General features: G+C 38.3%; 1 protein-coding gene across 1 annotated transcript in view; it reads right to left on the reverse strand.

Moving 5' to 3' along the window:
• Positions 1 to 291: 291 nt before the first annotated feature.
• Positions 292 to 13717, reverse strand: part of LOC139686126 (probable G-protein coupled receptor CG31760) — a 50562-nt gene continuing 37136 nt past the window's right edge. The window contains exons 8-11 of the mRNA XM_071583310.1: positions 12578 to 12716; positions 9543 to 9648; positions 9307 to 9447; positions 292 to 783 (exon numbers count right to left, since the gene is read on the reverse strand). Coding sequence (XP_071439411.1) covers positions 487 to 783; positions 9307 to 9447; positions 9543 to 9648; positions 12578 to 12716 — 683 coding nt within the window. The 3' untranslated portion in view covers positions 292 to 486. The remainder of the gene's footprint in view (positions 784 to 9306; positions 9448 to 9542; positions 9649 to 12577; positions 12717 to 13717) is intronic.

Raw genomic sequence — 13717 nt, forward strand, 5'->3', positions numbered from 1 at the left:
AGCAATGAGAAATATTTGTTATAACAGCATATGATCGTAGGAATACTTACTTTTAAAATCTAAAGCTCTTTCAAGCTTCTTCGTGAACATTTGTAGGCATTAGTTATATACCTTTTCTAAAGAAAGTAAACACATTGGGAGATTAATCAAGGAGTTATGTGTAGTCCAATTGAAATTGTATTTTAGAGGATTATCCCTGCTATTATCGTCAAGGTATAGTGACAAATTTAAAATTTTAGTAACCATTTTACCAAGTGTATAGTTGTTGAAGGTATTAATATTTGTGTACAATAAATATGACTGTTATATCAGTGCAAGTATAAGAAAAACTATAATAAATGTCCTTCACCTGAATACTGAAATAGAAATAATAGCTTGCAGTAGAAGGATGAACACCAACGGTGAATTGAACTGAGATGGGCATCAACTGGAGACAAGATGGGTTATTTTAAGTCACAACCAAACCTCTTTGCTGCCACCATGATGTCAAACCCTTTCACTAAGTGTATCTGCTGGAGATGTAACACAACACATTGCAGATGTTGCTGTTGTGGCAGCACTTGTAGTCATTGTAGTACTGGGTATTTGTTGACTACTTTCACCACTTTGACGTGGTGGTGGAGGTATGGAAAAACTTGTTGAACACATTCCTTTACCTACTGGACTTGTTGCTGTGGCCCCATTGAAAAATCCTCCTGGCTTTGGTTTTATATGTCTATTATTCATTTCCATATGAACGATTTTCATGAACTCAATTTGGGCAGCAAGCTTCTGTATCTCTTCCTAAAACAGATGGAAATGTCCTTTAAAGAATGAAGGTGACTTTGAAAAAGAATAAGATTCCACTACTAAAGACAGGTTTTTAACCATGTCATCCACTAAATGGGCAGACAAGCATGAGTAAAAATAAAAGAAAAAGCATTCAAGGAGTCTCAGATGTGTGAGAATTGCTAGGAAACCTATACCTGTTGTACTTACAAAGTTGGAAATTACAATTTGGAATAATAAAAATTTTCTTAAAATTATTTAATAGATTCAACAGCTGTGTGGTCTTAGTAATCCTTATACAGAGTGTATGTACTAAATTATGATACTATCCCAGCATGCTTGACATTACACAATAATTTTATCATGCAAATCATTATTTCCATGCTAAGCTAGAATGTTATGCTGATAATCATTTTTATGGTATAAAACTAATTGAAGTTGAAACTGAAAATATAACAAATCAGCAAGAAATCAAGTATTTAAAAATGAAAAGGTCATTCGAAAGGTTTTCTGAAAACACTTAGGATTATTTTTTTCAACCGGTAATCTACCGGTTAAGGTAGGTTTTTAGATGGACACAACTATCAAATAAATATTTTTTGACTCCTAACAAAATCAAATCCAGCAACCTAGTCTACATCAGGTCCCTCTTCATCTCTGAGTACTTCCTTCCTCCCTTCATTCCATCCAACATCCCTTTCCTGTTCCTTCCCTTTCCTCGTATGCCTACCATTCTCCCCTCTATTACAGTTTTCAACATCCCCCTGCCGATCAATACGCCCTTCCTCCATTTTTCCTGCCTCCATAGGATTTATCTCAACGAACCCCTCTCTTCACCCACCATACCAAGTACTTTCTCATTTGTTTTCTTCTTGGTCCATTTCACCTTCTCCATTCTTTTCCATAACCACATTGCAAAAGCCTCGTCTATGTCTATCCTCCTGCTTCAATGACCACGTTTCCGTGCCGTACATAGCTACGCTCCATATCAAAGTTTTTACGAGTCTTTTCTTAATATCCTTACTCAACGTCCCGGTCATCAACTCCCTCTTCCTCGTGAAAGCCTCTTTGCCTAGTGCAATTCTTCTCCTTACGTCCCTACCACTTTGACCGTCTTGGTCCAAAACACTTCCGAGATATGTAAACTGTTCTACCTGGTCTAGTTTTTGCCCTCCTATTTTAATGTTTACCTTAGCCTTTTTCTTTCTAGAAAATCGTATAACCTTTGTTTTATTAATATTGATTCTCAGCCCATACTTGTCGCACTGAATTTCCAATGCATTCGGCAATGCTTGCAACCCCTTGGCTGACTGACAAACTAAAGCTTGGTCATCAGCAAACCTAACTGATTTTACGAATTCCCCGCCCACTTTCATTCCTACCTCCAGTTCTTCCCATGCCTCTTTAATCATTTCCTCTGCATACAGGTTGAACAGCAATGGTGATAATGGGCAACCGTACCTTGTACCTTCCTAACACTGCCCATCCGGACTCCTCGTTCCCCACCCGCACCTTAGCAGTCTGAGACATGTACAGGTTGCGGATTAGCCTCCTTTCCCTCCAATCTATTCCTATTTTCTTCAATGTACTTATTAGTTTTCCCAATTCACTCTATCAAATGCCTTTTCGAAATCTACGAAACAGGCAAATACGTCCTGATTTTATTCTATATTCCTCTCGATTAGTGATCTCATTACTGCAATGGCATCACTCATACCTCTCCCCTTCCTTAACCCAAACTGATCATCCCCTAAGTAATCATTTGCCCTACTCTCTATCTTTTGTTGATGATCCTGAGAACAACTTTAGCCTCGTGGGATATCAGACTTATTGTTCTGTAGTCCTCACATGATGTAGCCATTACCTTTTTCTGAATAAGATCTAACACTGATCTCACAAAGTCTTCTGTCCAGATTCCTTCCTCATAGATACTACGAATCAGCCCATATAGCCTCTTCCTCCCAAACTTTCCTAAACATTTCAATAGTTCCGCAGGATTGTTGTCCACCCCCACGTCCTTATTTAGTTTCATCCCTCCTAATGCCATTTCTATCTCATCGTAGAGTATACCTGGGTCTAAGCTACCTTCCTTAACGTAATGTGCCTCTGCTGTTTGTAACATTGCTGGTCTAAGTTCCTTCCCATACAGTTCTTCTATAAATTCCTTCCATCTCTCTTGCATCTTTCCTGTGTCAACTATTATCTTACCAGCCTTATCTTTAACTGTTAGCATAGATCTTCCTTTTTTACTTCCCGATAAAGATTTAACTTTGCTGTACAGCGCACCGATTCCACCCTTCCTCTGCAAACTTTCCATATCCTCGCACTGAATCTTCCACCATGCTTCTTCTGCTTTATTTGTTGCCCGTCTCAATTTATTATATAACTCTTTGTACTTCTTTTTGCCTAATTCGGTGTTTTCTTTCTAATATTTTCTTCTCTTATCCATCTTTGCAATCATCTTATCCGCAATCCACGGTTTCCTAGTCCTTTTTCTGCTAATGGTTCCTTTTGCGTCTTTCGATATCCCTCTCTTGATACATTCGCATTTTTCTGCGATAGTACTCAGCTGTTTACCGTCTTCCAAAGTTTTCTCTACAGCCTGCTGGAACTCCTTCCTTGTCAATCCATTTAATGCTTCTAAATTCCATTTCCTAACCCGCCGTCCCTGCCTTATCTTTTTGAAACGGACGCAACATTTCATAACAACTAAATTGTGTTCAGTGTGTGCATCCGCACCCGGGAAGCTGTGCAAATTTATCACACTGTTCCTAAACCTGTACCTAGCCAGAATATAATCTAACTGATACCTTTCTGAGGCACCTGGCCTTTTCCATGCATACCTGCGCCTTTTGCGGTGTCTAAACCAAGTGTTGGTGATGACTAACCCCTGTCTCCTGCAGACCTGAACTGCTCTCTCCCCGCGGTCATTCCTCGTGCCTAAACCGTACTCCCCCACTTCATTACCATCTCTTCCTTCGCCTACCGTCGCATTCCAATCCCCCATTACTATCAAATGTTTCCCTGCAGGAACACTCGGGATTATGTCCTCTAACTGATCGTATATCCTATAGATCTCTTCTTCCTTATGGTTGCTCGGTGGCATGTATACCTGAATAATTACCAAGTTCATCGGTTCTGCTTTTATCTCTACTAGTAATATTCTATCTGTTACCAGATGTATGTTGACTACGCTTCGTCCTACTTCTTCATCGAATACTATGGTAATCCCTCGTTGGCTCTCGTCCCCGTCGCTGTATATTATTCTATAATTATCACTCCATTAGTCCCCACTATCTTTCCATCTCACCTCGCATAGACCTAAAATATCTATTTTTCCCCTTTCCATCTCTCGCTTAATATTGTCTTATTTTCCTGTCCTCAGCATTGTCGTAGCATTTCATGTTCCTATATCAACTAATTCGGTCTTCTTCTTCTGCGTCTTCTGTCCTGCTGCTGCCGGTTTTCCCTTGCAAGGGTTTCATGGGACCACGACGGAAGCCTTGCCTTCCCCGCTGCCGGGCACGAGACACAGCCGATAGGGCCGAGGCCCACTGTTGCGAGGACTCATATTCTCAATAGTGTCCATCATTTTAATCCAGGGATTGATAATTGATGTGGTTTCCCGTTGCCTTCCTTAATAGTGTTTTTAACGTGACACCATCAGTAAATGGCCGCCCCACTGGGGTCAGACGCCTATCCTATCGACCTCTTCCTGCGTAGACACTTTGGATTATCCATTAAATATTCATATAAATAAATAAATATATATATATATATATATATATATATATATATATATATATAATAAAATATATACTCATTCACATGGAAATAGATGTAAGGAAAAGGGATAGGAACTCATAAAAGGACGAACACAGTAGAGGTGGGGAAGGCGGAATTAAGCAGATCACAAGTGCAAAAATATTTCCTAGACCTGGACTTGAGCTGCGGTTCTTTCCACTTGCCGGGAGGATGCTCTAACCGCTTGAGCTATCCAGGAAAAGTAATGTACACTGAGATTCTGCGATGGACATAATAGTCAAAGTAGTTAACCCGAATAAGGAGAAGAATTATTTTAGGCAAAGAAGCTCTCTAAAGGAGGTGGGAGTAGAAGACGGGGAATTTGGGTAAGAATGCTAAGAAAAGCCTCGTCAAAACCCTAAAATTGTGCGTTGTTTTGAATGGCGCGGAAAGATGATTATTGAGGCAGGATTATAAGCATGAAATGGAGGCTTTTGAAATGTGGGTGTAGAGAAGAATGGAAACGATAACGTAGGCTCACAGGACAACAAACGAGGAAATGCTAAGCATGGTGAGCGAAGAGAGAGGTTTGTTGGAAGGAGTCAAAAGGCGCCAGGAAAGATGGATGCAAAGCATATTGATTGACAATGGTATTTTGAAGACTAATAAAGGGGAGAATGGTCGGTAAGTGAGAAAGGGGCAGGAATACATGGATGTGTTTTTTTATCTGGTCCCATTAAATTTCCTACTAATTCAACGTGCATTTATGTGAATATCCATATTGACACAAATTCATTTTCAGTTTTCCCGCTACTTAACATGTCACCATGTGCTAGAGTAAACAAATTTCATATGCTAAAACAGTTGCTCATTTATATTAGCCTTTACCAAGAAAAACATTTTGACTCCATTTCCTGAATATACTATTATTAAAAAATACGAGAGGGAGCGTCAATGTGAACGTTATTTGGGAATAATTTAAATACGGCGGGCTGGCACTCTCACAAGCGCCATGTTGACAGAAATTTCAACTAATTAAACTCGTAATTGACGACTTTACGATTAGGAGTAAGCTACCTAATTTATGAATTGGAAGAATACATGCGGGAGACGATTCATTTCTCACATAAGTTGAAATTATGTGGAATGGAAATTACTTGTGACCCAAAACTGATGAAGCGAGAAAAATTCTAGAACTGACAGCTGAGATTGTTTGCAATGCCTCGACGCATCAATTATAACAGTGATATCAAAGAGTGTTGAAATTTGCTTTATCACATCAAAACTGCACTGAATCAAATATAATTTTATTTTCATCACACAACTTCGAAGTTGGACTACAGATTGCACTATTCGAACGGCGAGGTTAGTTAGACTCTCACATGCTAAGTCCTCAATTACTCAGAAACGTACATTTTATCCTGCCTGTCAATGGAAAGACGAGTCGAAAAAAGGAACACTTTCAATTGAGGACAACCTAAAAATTTTAGACAAAATTTACTCTCATTTTGGAAACCGTATTGACCTGGCGAAGCATCTAAGATTGTCGGACTCTACAATCAATAAAGTAGTGACAAATTACGATTCGGTTCTGAAAATTGCAAACCACTGCGGAAATATTCCTAAAATGATATAAATATGTCACAAATCACAAGTATGAAAAATTATCAGGGTTACTGTGAGTGTTTATTAATCGATAAATCTTCCAAAATCCCTATGAAAGGCGTCGTCATATCAGAAAAAGCATTGCAATTCGCCAAAATATTAAAAATTGAAGACTATTTTATCCACTCAAGATGTTCAAAGTGCTTTCGTTGGTTTCATTCATCTCATGTGAATAAATGAGAAGAGTTATAGTTTAAGACATAACTAATAATCCTGCTCTTTAGCAGTTTGTCTGTCTTTTGTAATTACCTTTACTCCAGTAATCAAACATGCTAAATTGAAAATTCTCCTTTTCCCGCAATTTACACTCTTTTTGAGGTCCCAAGAAAAGTATTTACACCAATCTATAAATATATATATAAAACATTGATATATATTTTTAAAACACAAAGAAAATACACTCATACATGTAGTTTTGACGTTTCGACGGCACGGCCGTCATCTACAAAATGCCGTGCCCGGGGGTAGATTGGAAAAGATATGTGTGGAGGAGGTAGGGGAGGAAAGGTAAGGGACGAATAGGAAACGGACAAGGGGGTGGGACAAGGGATATGTACAGGCTATTGGATGGATTGAGTGGGCTTGAATCAGCCCGGTAGGTTTAAATGACTGGTGCACCCAGATATGGGCTATATCGCGAGTTCTCACCTCTAAGCTACTGGCGGATTTTCACCTATATGCTACTTGCAGATTTGGGAAGGGTTTGAATCACAGAAACAGAGAAGCAGTCATCGAAAGAGTGGCTGTGGGAGGCTATGTGGGTAGGGAAGGGATAATTAAGGAAGATGGGAGATTTTGTTGAATAGCGGTGGTTATTCATGGATGGAAAGGGTGGTGGCGCATTCACCCAAGTAGAGGCCAGGGCAGAAGTTACAGCAGAGACGGTATACTATATAATCTTTTTTGAGGTGAAGGTGGCGTCGGGTTGGGAATTGGTAGTAAGGAGGTAGCGGGACTTAGAAGATGGCAGCATTTGCAGCGTGGGCGGTTGATTGGTGCGGGAAGATTAGAAGAGGTAGAGTTTATCCAGTACTAAACCCGACGGCTTGTTAAATTGACATATATCATGTAGGGGGGCCAGTTCCTTTCCCTGTGCCAGGAAGATCTGGTGCCCGAAAAATCACACAGCTTCGGTGGAGCTGAGGGTGCCCAGAGAGGCCTGCCCGGTAATCAAACCCGGACCCTCCAACAATAGTATTACCCCATATATATATATATATATATATATATATATATATATATATATATATGGGGTAATACTACTACACACATATATATGTATATATATATATATATATATACATATATATGTGTGTGTGTGTGTGGGTCGCGGTAGTACAGGGGGTAGAGCGTTGTACTACTACTGACCGGAGGGGATCGGGTTCGATTCCCGGGCTAGGCACTCTGAGCACCTGCAGCTCCACAAGCTATGTGATTTTTCGGGTACCAGATCTTCCTGGGAAACCATAACCGGCACAGGTAAAGGAACTGGCCCCCCTACCCTGATGTGTGAATTTCACACGCCGTCGGGCTTAGTACTGGGTGAACTCTACCATCACCTACCAAACCGACCTTCGGGTTGATTACTGTGTTTATGGTTTATGGTTAGATACATACATATATATATATATATATATATATATATATATATATATATATATATATATGTATATATATACATCGATGACGAACAAGCACTGATGAGAGCAATATAACTTTAGACGGCACAATAGAAAAAACAATATAAATAGGGAACACGTAAAAGGACACTCCACTCATATTTCAGATAGTTTAAGCTTTCGTCCTTCTCTTGGGCCTCTTTCAGGTCAGACTGGAAAGTTTCAGGTGGTAGGAATGCGAGGGCTGGGGCAGGGGAGGCGCAGGGTATGCTTGGAAGAGTAGAGGAAAGAGGTGTGGAAGTCGTGATGATGGTTGAGCCCGGGAATTCCAAAAGATCGAAATGGTAATGTGCACACGGATTCGCGAGTTCTCACCTCTATATTGGTGGCTGAGTCTGTTAGGTGAGATAGGTTGGGGGAAACACTGATTGAAGGAAAGGTTGTGTGAATTTGCATGTGAAGGGATAGAAAGAGTGAAGAAAAATTACAAGAGCAACGGTGATTATTCCTTCGGATGGAAAAGGGGGTAATGCATACGCCTATGTAAAATGATGAGCATTGATGGCATATCAGAATATATACAACATCTTTGGAGAGGCGATTAGTTTGGGAACGAGGTGGAGGGGCAATGAGGGAAGTAGATCTGATGAGCGGAGAGGGGAATTGGGATACAAAGATGAAGATGCTGAGGTGAGGGGCGTAAAGAAAGATAATGTTTGAGAGAGGGTTAGCCTTCTACATGGGGGATGGAGGCGTAGAGGGATGTATATGGTGGTCATTAATAGGTGGGAAGTGGGTGGAGTGGACACAGAATTTAAACGGTGGAGGAAGTGTTTTTATATTTTATGAGGGAGGGCAAGGAGATTACAAGAGGTTATAGGTGGTGGTCAAGAAATGCAGATATTCTTTCGGTGGGTGAGCTGAAACTGGAAACTATAGGGCAACAGGGGATGTTGGGTCTGTGTAATTTTGGGAGGAGATAAAACTGGGGTGTTGTAGGGTTTGGGGGTGAGAGTAGGGATATGTATTGGGAAGTGAAGCCTTCTTTTGTTTCAAATTGGAGGAGAAAGGGCTACAATTCTGTTTGGAAAGTAGGTGTCAGATCGCTGGTGAGGATGGTATAAGTAGATGTATCATTGAGATGATGGAGGGGTTTGGAAATGTAATCTTTGTTGTTTAAAATTACTACCGAGGTAACTTTATCGGCGGAGGTGACAACGATGTTGGGGTTAGACTGTTATTTTTCTATTATATTATTTTTCCTCCGCATTTTCCCATCCTATCTTTCATGCACATAAATTCACAGTGTACATTCTCAATTTTTGTGATAGATGTAAACAATACAATATGTGATACCCTTCACAGCTACTGTCTGTATATAATAGATTGTATGATTCTGTGTGCATCATCTGAAGCCATGCACTAATTACAATAGAGATAATTCATATTTTGTGCAGGTGTAAAATGCGATGATTGTTAAATATAGTTTAGATGCATATGTGTATAATACCTTGAGCTCTTCATTTTCTTGATAAAGATCTGTTGTTTCATCAGAATTCTGACCTCCATTCAAGGAAAATGAAACTGTAACTCCTCGGGCTCGAGCTCGGTTGTCATATTGATCTCCCTCTCCTCGCATCACACGAACCACCTGTTATAGACAAAATTTATTACCTAAAATTAGACATTTAGCACGTTTGGATTTCAATTCTAATTGAAACATTATTTCTTAAGGAGACAGCCTACCTTAGGTCCAAATACAAGTCCAATTGTCACAGTGGTACTTAGTTGGGTGCGTACAAATCCAAGTAGGTATTTAATGTCTGGATCAGCCGATGGGAAAATAAATAAACTGAAAGTTAAAAAATATCATTTAGAAAAATAAAGAAAGTAAGCATAAATCATAAAAGAGGATGGGTATATGTTAGTAGTTTGATCCGTTTGTCACACTATTGTTATCAAAATGAAATAAGTTAATTTGTAAATTAAAAAAATCGGATAGAGCTTCAATTCACTACTTAAGTTTTTCTCTGAGTGAAGAAAGAAACTTTGGATTCATTTTCAAAACATTAAATTAGGCCTAAGGTCTGTTATTAAAATTTTCATTATTCTATTATATTAGTTTCCCTTCCCATGGACTACAACCTTGACATAGTGGAAGGCCATGCGCATTATAATGACCCCCTAGAGATGTACTGGCAGAGGCAATGATATGCTCCTGGTAGTGTCGCCCATGCCAAATAAGTCGAAGGGTAGTAACCAGACAAAAGATGGTTCTCACAGTGCCAGTTCCTCAGTGAGGTGGCTGCAAAGTATCTGGAATGGGTGGGCACTTGAGTGACGGTGACATGTTAAAAACGCTCCTGAGGAAGGCGATAGTAAGCCACCTCAGCTAAATATTCCATGCTACTACTATCATGGAAATAGATTGGAGCATGAGTCCTGACAACTATGAACTTAAGTCTGCTGAGCTGTGTGTCATGACTGGCAGAGGGAGGCAAGGTTTTTTCAGTCATCATCTCAAGAAATCCTTGCTTTACAAAATTGACAGCAGCATAACAGAAGAGGACCAAACCGGTAAGATTAGTAGAATTGGAATGATAAGACGATGTTTAGGCTATGGAAATTTGAAAATATAAAGCTAGAGATGGAGGGAAGGAATATAGACATTTTAAGTCTATAAGAGTCTAGATGGAAGGATGAAAGGGACTACTAGAGCCACAATTACAGAGTAAGATATAATGAAGAGGAAGAGAGCCAATGAGGGGTGACAATAATACTGAACAAAAGGTAGGAAGAGGCGTAGTAAACATAGAGCAAGCAATAGAAAGGATATTATTAATGGAAGTAATATCTGAATCAATGAAATGGTCATTATTAGGGTCTACTCACCACCAAGTAATTACAGGGAGAGGATTTGGTATTCAATCAATAAAAGGAAATAGTCGCAGGTTTTCCTTGAAGGAAATTGTTCGATATAGGGGATTGGAACCTGACAGTAGGTGAAGGAAATGTGGTAGTGGCAGGGATGGATGAAGAATGTTTACATTGCCGATGGTATATTAAAGATGGTGAGAGAAGGGAGGTAGAGGCAGATGTGAAGAAGGGAAAGAACAGGTATTTTGGATGTTATGAAGGGAGGAGGTTTGCGAAAATGAGCAGTGGTCTACTTTGGTGTCAGGTGGTAGGAGGTGTTTTGCTAGGAGAGGCAATGCACCCATTATTGTATCATTGTATTGGCTGCGTCTATATAAAACCTATAGTAACAGTTAGATTACTAAATAATAATAATAATAATAATGATATATTAGTTGAAATCTCTGTCTCCACCAAACTTTGCGTTTCGGTGATTTAATAAAGACTGGAGGAAAGTTGGATTGGGTTGTTGCATCCACTACCACTGGATAGATGGTTACCATTTTTGGGTATGGGTTAGTAATATATATTTACTTCTATACTTTATATCCAAAAAGATAATGCTATATTTTCAGGTGCTTAAAAACGTTTCTAGATATGTACCTTTCATCTTGTTATTGACAAATATGCACAATGTGTATGAAACTATGTTTTTATTTACACTAATAATATAGGTTTACAGCTCGTGCTTAATTGCTTATTTTCCTGTGTAGCCTGAAAAGGGAAATATTTATTTTAAAGTTCATGATTGTGTAAACACCAACATACATACATACATAAGATTCACTTATGTGATACATAAGTGAATCAAATAATTTCAGAGCTTATGCTTGGATCTTGAAAGCATCTCTTTAAAGTTACTTTTACATATTTTCTGATGGTTTGACATTTTAAGTGATATCTTCAACTGAATTAATTGAACTTTAAAGTTGAGGTGTTTGGTGGGATTGAATCTTTCTCTTTAAATGCCTGGGATTAAAATATAAATTGAAAAATAATTAGTTTATATTGGGACCATCGAAACAATACTTAATTTCTGGCGCATAAAATTATTCTCAAATAAGCGGGAGCTTCAGTAACCTTTGATGTGCTAAAAGCTCAGTTTAAAAGGTTACTTTATGACTTGTTTTAATATCCAGGTCAGTGAAGTTTATTTAATCAATATACCCTAAAACTAATGTATTTAATGATTTAAAAATTTTCGAACCGTGAAGTTAAACACTGTGGAATATTAGCGAATCTTCAAATACTTGAAGAATATCTGGTTTCAACGACTGACTCTGGCATGGGGTATCATGATAAATGTACTTCTAGCTTTTGGCAGTTTTTTGTAATGATTTAGTATTGAGTTTAATTTGAATGAATCGTGAAACTCATTTCATTTACCATTTAAATTCAAAGTGATGGGCAATGAAAAATTCTGATTCAACTTAGTTTTACCTTATAAAAAGAACTAAGACATGCATAAAAATATCTAAACCTGTGCGTACAGATAAATCATCCTGGAATTAATTAAGGCCTCCTTATCAATAGATTCTACATATAGGCAATTTAACATACAGAAAAGTTAGCTATATTGCATACCCACAAGGATGTTGTATTTGCTACTTTTGCGCGAATGCTTGGAATTCTGGTTGGAATTGTGCAATTGAACTTTAAAATTGAAATCATTTCATGGTAGCATGTGCATATTTTAATACCAATAACTATAAAACATATGTGGATAAATCATTATTCATTTATAGTTCTTCTGCATTACATTAATAAATGCAAGGCTAATTAATTCATTTTTTAATAACTGAAGATAAGCAATGATAAATTAGATAGATGTAATATCATTTGTATTGTCATATATAGGTACATACTGAAAAGCAACCATGGCTATGTTGACCAATGCTATGTTGTAGATTGCATAGCTGATGAGACGAGCTTCGTTGAAAAGAGATTCCGCATTTCGCACGTTCAAGCAGACCTTGATTCCCCATCCCAGAAAGAAAACTTCTCCTGTTTAATGAAAAGTAGATGTATTGGTGATAGAAATAGAAAACATTAGGGTTGAAAATAAGACTATTTCGTTAAAATTTGAAGTGATGACATAGCTTATCGAAAAATATGGCAATTTTAAAATGTACCAAAACGTACATAGTTTATGTAATACTTGTATCAAGATAAAGCTAAAATTATTCCAGTATTTTGGTATATACTAAATTTCATGCAAATATATGCAGTCGTATTATAGTATATTATGCTAAATGAATTTAAACCATCATTCTATTGTAATTATTTCCAATCATATTATAATGAATATTGTTTTAAAATCAGTGAAATATTGAACTACGAGTTTTGTACACACACAAGACTATACAAGCTTGTAGTGAAAAGGTCTTGTGTTCTATATCATAGATCTACCACGATAACACAAACTTAACACTTCACCAATGGAGTGACATGTTGATATACATGGCCTGTATAAAAGGTATCAGGAAAAGTTTCAGAAAAATAGATTTCCTTCAGACATTGCTACAACACCTCAAAATTCTACAAAGTTCTACCTTGAACGTCGACATACTGTTACCATCAGCTTTTACACGACATGAAGGTTCCCTGTTAGGCGAATTCCGGAAGGTCTTTAAGGGTATGCGTGCAAGCTTCTTTGGCAGCATTTAGGGTCCCATGGTGGTGTCCTTTGAGGGAGAATTTCCCTTTTGGGAAAAAGCAATAATCTGCTGGTGCCAAGTCGGGACTGTAGGAGGGTTGGGAAATCTTCACGATGTCGTTTTTTCTTTTTTTTTCTTGTCCCTTTTGGTCGTCCGTCAATACCTTCGGAACGAGTTTAGTGCATATATTTCGCATATCTTAACCCAAGTCTTTGGCGCTAATGGTTCGAACTGTCGTCTTATCAATGCCAGTATGATCTGCAATCATGCGAATACCTAATCGGAGGTCTAAAAACAGCAGTTCACGCACACGTTGTACGTTTTCGTCGGTTTTTGACATCGATGGCT

Source organism: Hetaerina americana, unplaced genomic scaffold (assembly GCF_022747635.1).
Source record: "Hetaerina americana unplaced genomic scaffold, ioHetAmer1.1.p SCAF_13, whole genome shotgun sequence".
In the NCBI taxonomy this organism is placed as follows: Eukaryota; Metazoa; Arthropoda; class Insecta; order Odonata; family Calopterygidae; genus Hetaerina; species Hetaerina americana.